Here is a 13,544-nt window from a genome sequence, read left to right as displayed (position 1 = left end):
GGGGCCGGAGGTGGCGGGCTGGGGGGTTGGGGGGGTGTGGTGAGCGCTGGCGGGAGGAGTTGGGGGGGAGGGGATGCGCCTGGAGAGGAAGGGGTTAAAGGTGGGGCCAGCCCTACAAACACGCGCACACACTCCTTACTCAGCCCCGGTCACACGCGTTTTCCTGGCACTTAATGGGGAGTGGGGGGTGTTGGGGCCCGAGCCTGAGCGCTGTTCACTCCAGGCTCCTGCCGCCGGGCTTTGGGAGGCCGCGGACCCCACTGTCTCAACTCACACCTCACGCCGAGCCCCCTCTCCTACGCGCACACACGCTCCGGCGCGCGCGCACACACACACCTCGGACATTCCCATAGTGCCTCACGTGACACACGGCCCCGAACGTGCCCACCCTTCACACACGCTCACGCACGCGTGCACACACAAACACACACGGCCTCTCGGTCACTTCCCAACTCCATCCCCGACCCCAGCCGCAGCCCTGCAAAGGCACTCATTGACTGTGACACACCTACACTCATTCACAGACACACACACTCCCCCCACACATGCCAACCACAGACACACATTCATAAACAGGGCCAGGAGAAGTACACACGCACCCCCTCGCCTACTCTTTCGGAGCCCTGAGTCATTCCTGCCCCCTCCCAGGCCTCCCCTTTTCCCTGTGTGCCGGCACATTGGCGGGCCAGGGAATTCTTTGGCGGTCCCTTCCCAGGGCCCCCCCTCCCCACTGTGTGTTCCCTCTGACACTCTGGGAGGACTTCCTGTGGGTCCCAGGTCAGGGGCGAGGAGGGCCTGGAGGGTTGCCACAGCCCTGGTGTGAGTGGGGGAGGTACTTCCTTTTCCTGAACTCTGGGATCCTGCAGGAAGAAGCTGGGAAGTTGGGCGGGGGCCCCACAGAGGACGTCCTGACAGTGGTGGGGCTGACTCCCAGTCGCACTGGGCCTTAGGGAGGTGCCGGGGTGCCAGAGGCCTGGGATGAGGAGCTTGGCAGAGAGGTACTTGGGGAAGCGAGGCCTAGGGGTGGGGAGGGGCTGAGGAGTATCAAGGCAACCCCGGCTGGGCACTGACTTGGGAAGGCAGTCCTTTCCTGTCCACAGGTCTCCCTGGGTTCTGGAAGGAACTCTTCCCTGCTGCTAGCCTGGCTTACTTGTCCCTACTTTTCTTCCCCCCTCCCTCCAAGTTTTCAGTGGGTTCCAGCCCCTTCCCCCAAAGGCAGCAGAGGAGACAGGGCTTAGTAGTCTGGGGGGAGACGGGGGTGGGGGCTTCCAAGCTGCCTCTCAGCTGGCCACAGTGTTCCTTGGGCCAGGTTGAGGGGTATCAGAGACAGCGTCCAGGGTGCCCTCTCCACCGTTGCTCCTGCTCTCCCAGGAGGCCCAGTGGGGGCCGAGGCCCGGGCCCTTGCCATGGAGTCCATGTTTGAAGATGACATCAGCATCCTGACCCAGGAGGCGCTGGGGCCCAGTGAGGTGTGGCTGGATGCCCCAGGAGACCCCTCGCTGGGGGGGGACATGTGCTCGGCCTCCCACTTTGCCCTCATCACAGCCTATGGAGACATTAAAGAGCGGCTGGGAGGCCTGGAGAGGGAGAATGCCACCCTCCGCCGCCGTCTCAAAGTCTACGAGATAAAGGTCAGAAGTTGGGAAAGATGGGGGTCTGGCCGTGTGTGTGTTACAGTGGGGGCTCTGAGAGGCAGGAACTGGGGATCCCACGAATCCCAAAGGGGGATCAGGACCCACACTCCTGGGAACTTGAGGGTCCCCCATGACAGATGTGGCTGCTGTGGATGGGAAGGGTCAGGAAGGGATCCTCAGGGCCAAGGGGTGGGACCTTGAATCTAAATAAGATCTGGCTGGTGGGAGATGCCTCCAGGTCGTGTGGATCCCACTTGAGCAGGGGTGGGAGGGACCAGGACTTCGAGGCAGGTTGTGGGGGGGGGGGCCTGAGGGAGGCTGAAGCCTGGGCAGGGCGTTGGGCGCCAGCCGTCCTGAGAGCCTGCCTGCCCACAGTACCCGCTGATCAATGACTTTGGAGAGGAGCACGGCTTCTCTCTGTATGAAATCAAGGATGGCTCCCTGCTGGAGATGGAGAAGGTCAGCCTGCAGCAACGGCTCAACCAGTTCCAGCACGAGGTGAGCCCCTCGCTGGCCTCCCGGCCCAGGCTGGTCTCCCTGAGCTCCCTGTTCCAGTGTATTTCTAACACCTCCCGCCCCCGCCCCCCAGCCTCTGTCTCCTGGATCAGAAATGGTTGTAGCCTTCCCTAGAATGGGCTGCAGCCTCGCCCACCCCTCCACTGGGTGCTGGATGTGCAGGCGGGGTAGGCACGAGGAGCCGCCTGGCCCGCACATCAAGGATGGGCCTGACTGTGGCGTGCCCTCCACTCCCTCCGGGCCCCATCCAGTTGCAGAAGAATAAGGAGCAGGAAGAACAGCTTGGGGAGATGATCCAGGCTTATGAGAAACTTTGCGTGGAGAAGAGCGACCTGGAGACAGAGCTGGGGGAGATGGTGAGGCCCGGGGAGCCGGGGGTGCTCGAGGGTGTGACCCTTGTGGTGTGATGGTGTGCGACCCCACGTGTGTGTGTCTGTGGTGTGGAGCCCAGTGGGTTCCTGTGTGTCTTTGGGTGCCCGTCGCCCTTGGGAGTGGGGCTGAGTGTGTCATTCCAGTTGTGAGTGACTCCCAGCACACCCTGGCCATGCAGTGACCCTGCAGACACCGTGTCTCTTGCCTGTGTTTGGGTCTTGTGCTGGGCTGACTCTCTGCCTGTGGCCCTGTGCCTGGAAGGTTGCGTGGGTCGAGGGCAGAGGGAATCAGGTCTCTGTGGCTGCTGCGATGGGTCTCGGCATGTCTGTGATTCTGAGTAGGGGTGTGGACATGCGTGTGTGCAGGTGGGCAGCTGTCAGAGTCAGGAGACACGGTCTCTGCCAGCTCCTGCCTGCGACCTGGGTTAAGGCACTTAGCCTCTGTCCCTCCTCTGAAAAGGGCACATGATTACCACAGTGCTGTGTGGTTGTGGGGCATTTGTGTAAAAATGTCTTGCCTTAATCATCATAAACACTTACATAGTCCTTACCGTGTGCCAGGCACTGTTGTGATCTCTTTAGACACATTTACTGCTTTCAATCCTTATAACTTACAAGGTAAGTGAAGCTGTCCTCACGTTATAGATGAGATGGGTGAAGCCCAGCGTGGTTGTCACATAGGCAAATAGAAATCCTTATGCTTCTGAGGGGGTGGCTGTGTCTGGACCGAGGGGGCCATGTGGTCTTATAAGCGTCCCGTGTGTTCATGACAGGGAAGAGGCATTAACTCTGACCTTGCAAGGGGCAACAGCCAGAAACATCTGCATTGCAGTTGCTGGGAGACAAGACCTCACACTCATAGCCACTGAGAGTGGAGTTGGGATGTGTGACTTGGGGCCTCGGCTCAGCTTAGGGGGGGATGGCTTCCCAGACATGCGGGAGTCCTGGGTTTGGGGGGCCCTCAGGGGTTCCCTAGTCCTGGGCAGACCCTACCCCTTTGTCTCTCCGTGCAGCGGGCCCTGGTGGAGACCCACCTGCGGCAGATCTGTGGTCTGGAACAGCAGCTGCGGCAGCAGCAAGGCCTCCGGGACGCTGCCTTCTCCAGCCCCAGCCCCCCGCCTGCCCCTGCCCCACCGTGTGCTGATCTGGACCTGCACTACTTGGCACTGAGAGGGGGATCTGGCTTGAGTCACGGTGAGATCTCCATGATCCCCGATGTCCCTTCCCCAAAGTCCCCCAGCCTAACCCCCGTTTCCGCATCCTTGGACACCTCTCCCTTCTGGGACTGATAGTCAACACCCCATTATAATGTCTTAAATGTCTCGCATAATTACCCTATCCCTCTTTACCACCTGTTCCCTTACCCAGTTTCTCCCACCGCCCCGCCCCTTACCACCCGCTTTCCCTGGCTACCCCCATGCAGTTCCCGTGTGTGTCAGCAGAGGGCACCTCCACTCAGGGTCCCCCTGCCTGTCCTAGGTGGTGATCAGCAGAGGCCAGAGGATGCTTGGAGATTTGAATGTGGCCAGGGAAGCCCTTCATGAGGCCATCTTATTTTGTCCCTGGCCTCCAGGAAGATTAGAAAAGGCAGCTCAGGCCATCCTTCCTCAGAGCCCCCACAGAGGCATCTCGGGGAATTTGGCCTCTGGCTGGCCCTTTCGGATCTCTCATGCTGCGGTGCTCACCTGTTTCAGTCTCTGCTGGTCTGGGAGTCGGTGGAGGGTGCCCAGTAGCCGGGCCCAGGCTGACGTTATCCTCTGTCCTGCCAGCAGGCTGGCCGGGCCCCACAGCCAGTGTGAGCGAGCTGGAGCGGCGGCGGTTGGAAGAGGCTCTGGAGGCTGCCCAGGGCGAGGCCCGGGGGGCTCAGCTTCGGGAGGAACAGCTCCAGGCTGAGTGCGAGCGGCTGCAGGGGGAACTGAAGCAGCTGCAGGAGAGCCGGGCCCAGGTAAAGGGCAGGGGCACTGGGGCCCAGGACCCTGCCCAGAGCTCCACGGAGGCCCGGGGGCTGCTGGAAATAGCCTTTAGAGGCCCAGGACTTCCTCCCTGGGTATAGACTGGCCCTGGGAGTGGTAAAGAGGGGAGAAGGGTCCAGGCAAGGTGACCACTGGCATCTGACCTCAGTCTTCCTCCCTAGGATCTCGCCTCCAACCAGTCAGAGCGGGACATGGCGTGGGTGAAGAGAGTCGGGGATGACCAGTAAGTCATATCTGAAATCCTCTCCCTCTTAACCTCTGTGCCCTGGGGGTGGCATTCCCCAGGTCCTCCCTTCGGTTCACTTCTTCTACCCTGTGTTGCTTGGAGGACCTGTCTTCCGGCACCAGGGCTGTGGGGTTTGGCTTGCTTATGTGGCTCTGCACACTTCCCAGCAAGGAGGTGGCGTTCTGGGATGTCCCCTTTGCTTTCTTCTGGCACCCAAGCGTATGCCTCCTTGTGGTGTCAGGGCTTGACAGATCTCCTCAGCAGCTTTGCTGCTCCGTTCTGTGTCACCCGGTGAGTTTCTGGGCCTTTCTGGGGCCCTGTTTTCTGCCCAGTAACAAGGCCAGTTAGTTGGGTTAACTGTCCCCTCCCTGGTGAGGAGGAAGGAGGTGGTCTGTCTCAGGATTGGTGGTGCCTTGTTTCCTGCCTCAGGAGAAAGCTGAGGCTGAGAAGAAGAGGGGCTTCCTTGAGTTCTGTGGCAGCAGGGAGGGGGAACAGAATGTGCTGTGCTGGGGTGGCCCTTGGGAATCATGGAGAGAAGGAAGGGCAGCAGGAAGTAGGGAGGGAGCTGTCAGTGGGGAGTCTAATGGCGGGGGGGGGGGNGGGGGGGGGCCTGGGGCAGCACTGGGCAACAAGCGAGAGGGCAAGCAGCAGCCTGACAGCACTGAGCCTGATGCTTTTCACATCCACACCCTGAACTCCTCCTCTCCCGCTTTCTGAGAAACAGAGTGCACACCTCCTTCCGCCTAAGCCTTCTCCCCTGCAACCAGTCCCGTGTGGCACAGACTCCCTATTTTCATTGGAGGGGAAGACTGAGGCCCGGAGAGGGGCAGGAGCTAACTCTCCATCACACCGTATACCTGGCTACGGGACCCCAGGGGCCTCCTTCCAGCAGGCTTCCTTCTCACCTTCCTCCCAGCTTCTGGCCAGTTGGGGATACCCCTCACCTCCCTCTGCACCCTGGGGTGAGGGCGTGGGTGGAGCTGTGATAGCTGGGGGGGGTGAGAACCCAGTGTGTGGGACGGGTGGGTGGGATCCCTCAGCCACGCTGCTGCGGGGCAGGGGGGCAGTGTTGGGGGTGCCTGTGCAGCAGGTCTGTCCTAGCTTGTGGGTCTGGGCACATCCTAACCCATGTGCCCAAACCCAGAACACACACACACTTTCTAGAAGCCTAGCTGGCCTCAAAAGTTACAGTGTAGGGCCCTTTATGGCTCACCGAGTCCCCCCCCCCCCTTAGCAGACCAGCAGCGAAGGCTCCCTCCAATTGGTTGAATCCAGAGAGAGGACTTTTTTTTGGCAGGAGTGGAATCAGAATAGCCAGGTTGAATCCTTCCAGGGATGCTGAGCAACTTTGCCTTCCTGGCTTCGCCTCTGTGGCCCCAGGTTCCTGGGCTCAGAGGTCAGTCGTTACTGAGAGATGTGGGAGGAAGGTAAAAAGGGTGGAAGTCCAGAGAAGGAATGGCGGGTCCCAAGGGGCCAAGGCTATAAGTGAGGGAGTGAAGGAGAGCTCCTCCCACAGGCGCTTGTGGAGGTGGGATTGTCCATGCTGCCCCAAGGCCAGGACAACCACCCCTTCCCTTCCCACCCAAGGCGCCTACCCCACCCTGTCCCTTTGGCCCGAGAAAGCTGCGCTTTGCCCAGGGGCTGGCCTGCACCTCTCTTACCAGAGCTGACCTCCGGGCTCCTCCCCTCCGTCCCGACCTTCGGGACTCTGCATGGGCACCTCCTAGACCTCTCACTCCAGAGACAGCCAGGCTCTGCCTGCCCAGCCTCAGGCTTCTTTTCAAGCAGCATCTCTGGACAGCCCCAGCTTGGCAAGAGTTAATTCTCAGAGGAAGTCCTCACTCCCCCGGCAGTTTTATTTTCTTATAAACTCAGCTCCTTTTGGTAATTGCTTCCCGAGTGCTCCCTCCCCAGTCCTCCCACCTGAGTCACCTGCTCTCAGCTCACTTTCCACCACCAGCCCCTCCTCTTTCTTCCATTTTGTCCAGACCCTCCAGGCTAGTGGGAATTTTACCTATAGGCTTTCCCAGGAGAGGAATGCAGGGCTGGGTTATCCACATGGGGGTCACGGGAATTCCTGAATCCAGGCTAGTCCTCCGATGAGTCTGGTGTGTTCCTGAAAGGTGCTTATCTGTCTCTGTTTGGACACTTCCAGGGCAGCCAGTTTTATTGTGGGGACCCTAGCTGTTAAAATATCCCCCCTTATACTGCCACTGCCTCTGCTAATCCTACCTGCCCCACCGCGCCCCCCCCATGGTCCTACCCATGCTGAGGAGACAGGCCATCGAGGCAGCCCTGGCCCCAAGGATTCCCAGTCCTTCACATCCCAGCCCCCAGCCCACCAGCTCTGAACATCAGTGTTCCTCTGAAAGTAGCCGTCCAGACCAGACCAGGCCACTCCTCCACCCTCCAGGTCTGACCTCCAGGCAAGATTGCCCTGCTGTTTGGTCAGCCCAGCACTTGGTGGCTGGTGCCCAGGGGACAAGTTATCCCAGAGGAAGAGCTGTTGGAGGTCACTCAGGGGCCAAAGGCAGTGATGAGGGAGGGTGGGAGCGGAGACCAGCCTGCTCCTTAGGATACACAGGGAGGTAAGGAACCTGGAGGGTCTCAGGTGGGGTGTGTGTGTGCAGAACGCATGGCCCCCTCCCCTCTGAGCCCAGCTCAGAGTTGTAGGTCCTGAGTGTGGCCTTTCTGAGGGTGTGGCTAGTGCTGAGGGTGGAGGGGAAATTGTGGAGTGGGGGTTCCTTGAGGGGGCCTAGGGCTCGGGTGGGCAGGCTCAGTGAAGGGAGTGAGGGCACAATGAGGGAGGGGAGCCCTCCAGTGAGAAGATGGGGGCTCATTATGAGTGATGAGGGAGAGAACTATAGGACTTGCTTTTTTCCCAACGTGGGGGGCTCAGTGTTGCAGCCCTGGCCCTTTTCCGCCCCCCCCCCCGACACCCCTCTCTCCGCCCACAAGCCTCTGCGTGGGCTGCGGTTAGTGGTGGGGGAGAAGTGTGAACTCGGAGAGAGAGGATGGAAACTCTGCACAGAGGTCAAGGGCAGTGTGGGGTGGGTCAGGACGGAAGTCGGAGACCCCCGTGTACCCTGAACTTAGCCTCATGCCCCAGAACCAGCAGGCCCAGGGCCTCCCCCTTCACGCTTCTCACCCTCCCTACTTCCTTTCTTTCAAATCTCCTCCAGCCAGGGCAGGGGTGCTCACAGGAATTAACCCCTGAGCACTTGCAGCCTTGGGACTCCCCGAGGGGGGGGAAGAGCTCTGAAGCTGGCACCCAGCACTCCCACCCAATTGTGGTCTGAGGGATCGGTGGGCTTTGAATCTGTCTCTGACTCTTGCCTTGCCAGGAAGGCAGAGAGCAGCTCTTACCCACACCGTCTCCCTAGATGGGAAATTGCACATCCTCCCCTCATTCTTAAACCGAAGTCATTGAGCTGGTTGTTATCTCCAAAAAAGGATCAAAACGAGTGTCTTTCTTTCTCTCCCCCCCCATCTCCTGGGCACTCCCAATTCTTCATCCGGGCTGGACACTGTGTGAGGCAGTTTACCTGCAAACCCTTGTTTCATTCTCCCCGAAGATGTGGCGAAGGTATTGTCCCCTTTTACCGCTGAGCAAACTGAGGTACAAAGAAGTTAAGTAGCGGGAGAAGGGAAGTGTGAATAGCAGGCGGGTCCTGAGCAGACGGGGCAATAGTACCTCGGGGGGTGTTTTTCTGGTTCAGGTCCTTCCTCAGGGAGCAGGCTCTTCTGTGAGGGGCGATCGGACGTTTTGTTGAGCAAACCTGGTCCGTTTTGAAAGTGACGGTTTCGATATGTTAACATTTCAAAAATCTAAATAGTTCTGCGGGGCGACTCCTGTGAACCAGGATGGTCCTGGGCCCACTGGGACGCGTGCTCCCCCCCCCAGCACTCAGGATCACAGCCCCGGCGGCGTGAGCTGCTCAGCGTGGCTGTCTCGGGGTGGGGGGGAGCCTTTCCAGACGCAGCGAACATCGAGCTGTGCTGGGGGCATGGCAAGGCTGCCATGAAGAGCCAGGCTCTGTGGCCCGCAAGTCATAGCTGGTCGAGGAGAGTGAAGGGGCTCAAGGCGCCTCAAAGGAAGTGGTAGAGCGCTGTCTTGTTACAGAGCGACTTCCTCCTCCCCCCGGCCCGCAACCTCAAGGCCGCTCCACGGCCCGGTGCCTGTGAGGGTCGGGCGGGAAGGCTGATGCTGGGTGTGCCCGTGGGTGGTGGAAAGTTTGGTCCCTAAATTCCCCATGAGGGTGAGGTGGCTGGGGGCAGCTGGGGGGCAGCTCTGGGCAAAGATGGAAGGGCTGGGAATGCTGGCTTTCTGTGGGCCTCCTGATGCTGAGTCAGCTGGTGATTCTGCCCCCACGGCCAGCTCCATCTGATCCTGACCCCAGTCCTGCCCTGATACTGATCCCATCCCTGGCTTTAACCCTACCCCTCATCCTGACCCCCAACTGTGTCCACAACCCTGATGCAAAATGATCGGGCCCTAATCTGACCCTGACCCCAGCCTTAATCCTGACCTCAAGTGCAGCCCCAGTTCCCAATGTCGTGGCCCAGCACAGGCCCCCAGTGACCTTTCCTGGGGAAGGCGCTGCAGAGTCCCGTGTGCCTCCCAGCTGGTTTGGGGGTAGAAAGAGCCCCTTTCCAGAGGAGGAGGCTTCGGTCCCTGACCTTCCTCAACTCAGTGGCTTTATCAATCACAGCGAAGATTATTGCTTCTAGATGAAATTTTGCGATCCCTGAATTATTCGTGGAAAGAATGAATGAAAGGATAAGTCAATGAAGGGTGGAGAGGTTTGCAGCGGAGGGAGTCCTCCTTCCTGCCAGCTCTGCTGTTTGCACTCTGGCTCCTCCGAAGGTGCCAGCTCAGCAGGCTGAGGTGCCAGGAGCAGCTTTGAATCCCTGCTCTGTGCCACCACTGCTCTGTGACCTTGAGCCAGCTTCTTAAAAGCTCTGATCTTCCATATAAGTCTAGCACCTTCCTCTCCCCTCCCAGGGCAGGGGTGGTGATGCTCAGGCTACTGTGGGTCTCCCCAGCCCCCTTCACCCCATCTTTCCCTTCTGCCACCCTCCCATCCCCCTTCCCCACTTTCCTGGTCCTCTTGGAAGGCGGTAGGTAGCTGAGTGGTCAGTGGCCTGGACCTTAGAGTCCAGGGGGCCAGAGCTCTGTTTCAGCACCTGCACTGCTCCTAGGCTTGAGGACTCTGTAAGTCCCAGTTCTGTCATCTGTAACATGGAGAGAGGGGTGGCCACCTTGTGGGGTTGTTGTGAAGATTCAGGAACGTTCTTTAGCATGATGCCCGGCCCGTGGTAAGCACTCATCAAGGTTACCTATCATTCTTTTCTCCCTAGTTCCCTCCCAGGTTCTGAGAGATGCAGACAGAACTTTCCCCCCTAATTTAAGCAGTAAAGAAGTGCCCCAGAGCAGCCCTTGCTGCCGTTGTCCTGATCAATGCTTCCCGAACAGTCGCGATGATGGGAACTAGCGTTCAGGTGGGGGCCGGGAAACCAGGAAATGGAATGTGTATTCAGGTGCACGTGTGCAAGCCTTGGTTGTGTTGTGAAGTTGAGATTTTTTTCCACTGAATTGGCAGTGTTTTCTAATGTGAGTCATTCAGGTCGTTAGCGTCCGTAGCAGCCTGGGCCTGTGAGTCTCGAGGTGGGAAGAGACGCTTGATGAAAGGGGCCGTCCGGAAGGGCCGTGGGACGCCAGAAGATCAGACCCCACCACCTTGCCTCGGGTCTCAGAGGTCTTTGTGAGGCTGCCTGGGGCTCCAGGAGGAGAACGATACTCACCTGCCCCCCCCAGACCCCCCTCCCTGCACCTGGTCGGAGCTGGGGGAGGGGCTGGGCATTCTGGGCTAGGGGCTCCTTCCTGCTGACCTGTCTGTTTTTCCGTGAGGGGGGTGCCAGGAGCAGGGCGGTGGAAACTGGGGTAGCTCCTGACAAGGGGAGGAAGGCAAGTAGGGGAGAGATAGGGGCCTGGGAACTGAGTGTGGCAGGTGAGATCTCCAAGGCCGGGTGTGAAGGCGACGACCTGTATCTGTCACCTGAGATACAGCAGTGAGGCGGATGGGGAGAAAGATGGGGAGAGAGACTAGCGGCTGCCCCGCTCCTCTGTCAGAGGGAGACGCTCCATCCGGGCCCTGCTCAGAGCCCCCCCTCCTGCTCCTGCCACTGAGGGGTCAGCGTGATCCTCCGCAGCCCCCAGTCTGATGGGGGAGACATGGCTCCTGCACTCAGTCTGAAGAGGGGAGCTGTCACTGGGGAGTCCCCAATTTAATGTGGGACACACAGGCTGGACCTTCCAGTCTGATGGGGGAGATGCCATTTCTTCCCACAGACCCATGAGAGGAAGGTCGGGGATCACAGAACAGATCACGTAAGGGCTGAGCTGTGATAGGATGGAGGTTCCAGCACCTCGGCCAGGGTTCCCCAAAGGACTCCCTCCTCTCAGCTCCCCTCCATCCCTGTGCACCCTCAGCTGGGTAGTGAGTACTCTCTCTCCCTAGGAAGTGGGCTTGTCCCCCAGCGTCCCAGCCTCTTTGCAATAATTTGGCTTTGGCCCAAATGGGTTAAAAATAGTTTTGTCATGGGAGGGGCTTTTGCCTCCCCCATCACCCAGCTCACCCCAGGATTAGCAAGAGAGAACCAGCCAGTGAGCAGAGAGCGTAGAGTGAAGGAGCTCAGTCATTATCTACCCTCTGCACCTGGGCTTTTCCTGCCCTCTGAAGCCCTAACCTCAAGACTTCCCCTTCTCTCCTCTAGGGTCAGACACACACACACACACACACACACACACACACACACACACACACTCACTCTCACACCATCCCTCATACTCAACTGGCCTCACTCCTGCCTTCACTCCCTCCCTTCCACATGCATCCTCTCTCCCATGACCATTACCTTGGGATGGGGACAGGGCCCTCAGGGTCTGGAGACACCGCACCCCCAGCCCTATTCATACCCAGCACCCTTCAGCTCCTAGAGCAAGAGGGCTTCCCCTGGGAGGAGATCCATTTGGAGTGGCTGAGCCTCTCCCTGCCACCTCCGTCCAGCTCCAACTTCCACAAAGCTCTTCTGGACTTGGGAAGGGGGCGGGGCGATCTAGCGGAGGAAACCAAACCCCTGCCTCCCAGGCTGGGTCCAAGCCTGAAACAGAGATGAAAGCAGTGACCCAAGGCGACCACAGAGTGGCATGTGAGGTCAGGAAGAGCTCCCTGGAGGGGTGCAGCCCAGGCTGGGAGTGGGGAGGGGCAGCGCTGAGACAGAGAATCTTCCGTAGTTCAGGTTCAAAATGACCCAAAGAGAAAGGAAGAGAAAAGGAAGTGGGTGAAGTTTTTGCTACATTCAGAGCCTGTTCCAGCTCCATGCAGGTGGGTGCCCAGGAGGAAGTGGGAGGATGAAAGGGAAGAAGACAGGCAAATGGCTGGGGAGGCTCAGTTCATTCTTCACTTCCTGAACGTCTACTGGGTGCCAGGCCTGGACCAGGTGCTGGGAATACAAATACAGCAACATAATGCTCCCTTTCGAAGAATTCCCAGGGCAGTTCCAGAACAAGGCAACTTCTGATAAGGGCTTATTGTGGGTGGCGCCCTCTGGAGGTGTGCGGCACACAGCAGCTGCTCTCAGAGCTCTCCGTGGAAGGGCTCCTTGGCATCCCGGGAGGTGCGAGACTGAGAGCTCAGGGGCAGCCTTGAGGTGGAAGTAAGAGCAGTGGACCTGGCACTTGGCAGATTTATGAGCTGCTCTGGCAAGCCAGAAGGCCATATCTTCACCTACGGAATGGGGCTCTTAGGTCGTGCGGCACTGGTCCCCAGTCCTTCAGTGAGGACTCCTCGTGGACCCCCTGCCCCCCCCCACAGGTTGCATTTACACTTTTAGGATTCGCTCTTTGAGAAAATTCACAGTAACTAAAGCTACTACAAATTCAGTGCCGTTTTTTGACGAATCTGTGTTTTATTCGTCGCCACGGCTTCTGCACAGATTAGAAAAGCATTCACACACACCTGTATCAGATGTGCTCAGGCCATAGACAATGCCTGGTGAACGCATGGGCTCAGGGACCCCTTGGCATCCCTGAGTCTGGGAGCCACTGCCCTCGCCCCAGGTCAGGTTCACTGGGTAGAGAGGGAGGCTCCCTAGAAAAGGTGGCATTTGAGGTTGATTCTGCAGTTGGGGTAGGAGGGCCCTGGAGGGAAGGGAGAGTCAGGGGCTGGGGCACAGCCAGTTCTCCCTCCGCAGCCGTGACCCTAAACCCACTTTCCTTCTCTCCTGCACTCCCTGCCCTCCGACCCCGGGGTCAGGGCAGGCTGGAGTCAAGCCTTGCCTGGGGGGGGCCGGGGTGTCCTTAGGGTGAATTTGGCGCTGGCTTACACGGAGCTGACGGAGGAGCTGGGCCGGCTTCGGGAGCTGAGTTCCCTGCAGGGGAGGATCTTAAGGACTCTGCTGCAGGAGCAGGCCCGGAGTGGTGGTGAGATGGGCCCGGGATGGGGAGGTCGGGAACTGGGTCCGAAGGGAGGGGGGCAGCTGTGGCTACCGTCCCGCGTCCTGGGGCCACGCTTGCCTTCCTTTCCCCGCCGGGTCTTTCCAGGAGAGCGGGTGGGCGCTGGGCGCCGGCAAGCCCATGGCTCCCCCAGCTCTGACGCCTCTTCTCCCCACCACTGTCCTCCCTTCCACTCGTCTGGCTTCTCTTCCAGGCCAGAGGCACTCGCCGCTGTCGCAGCGCCACTCCCCGGCCCCCCAGTGCCCCTCCGTCCCCGCCCGCCCGAGCGGCGCCCCCTTGCCCCTCGTGCCAGTCCCCCGCCCCCCA

The 13,544-nt window shown here is 59.5% G+C and overlaps 1 protein-coding gene across 1 annotated transcript in view; it reads left to right on the top strand.

The window, feature by feature from the left end:
* TBKBP1 (TBK1 binding protein 1) overlaps window positions 1-13,544 on the top strand; it is a 17,805-nt gene that overhangs the window by 873 nt on the left and 3,388 nt on the right. Inside the window, 9 exon segments of the mRNA XM_034640675.1 lie at window positions 1,372-1,631; window positions 2,010-2,132; window positions 2,402-2,506; window positions 3,535-3,715; window positions 4,291-4,466; window positions 4,656-4,717; window positions 13,087-13,205; window positions 13,432-13,483; window positions 13,485-13,536. Of these exon segments, the coding sequence (XP_034496566.1) occupies window positions 1,372-1,631; window positions 2,010-2,132; window positions 2,402-2,506; window positions 3,535-3,715; window positions 4,291-4,466; window positions 4,656-4,717; window positions 13,087-13,205; window positions 13,432-13,483; window positions 13,485-13,536 (1,130 nt within the window).

This window comes from Ailuropoda melanoleuca, chromosome 13 (genome assembly GCF_002007445.2).
Source record: "Ailuropoda melanoleuca isolate Jingjing chromosome 13, ASM200744v2, whole genome shotgun sequence".
Lineage (NCBI taxonomy): Eukaryota > Metazoa > Chordata > Mammalia > Carnivora > Ursidae > Ailuropoda > Ailuropoda melanoleuca.
Note: the sequence above shows the minus strand (reverse complement) of the source record. Positions and strands in the feature narration are given on the sequence as shown.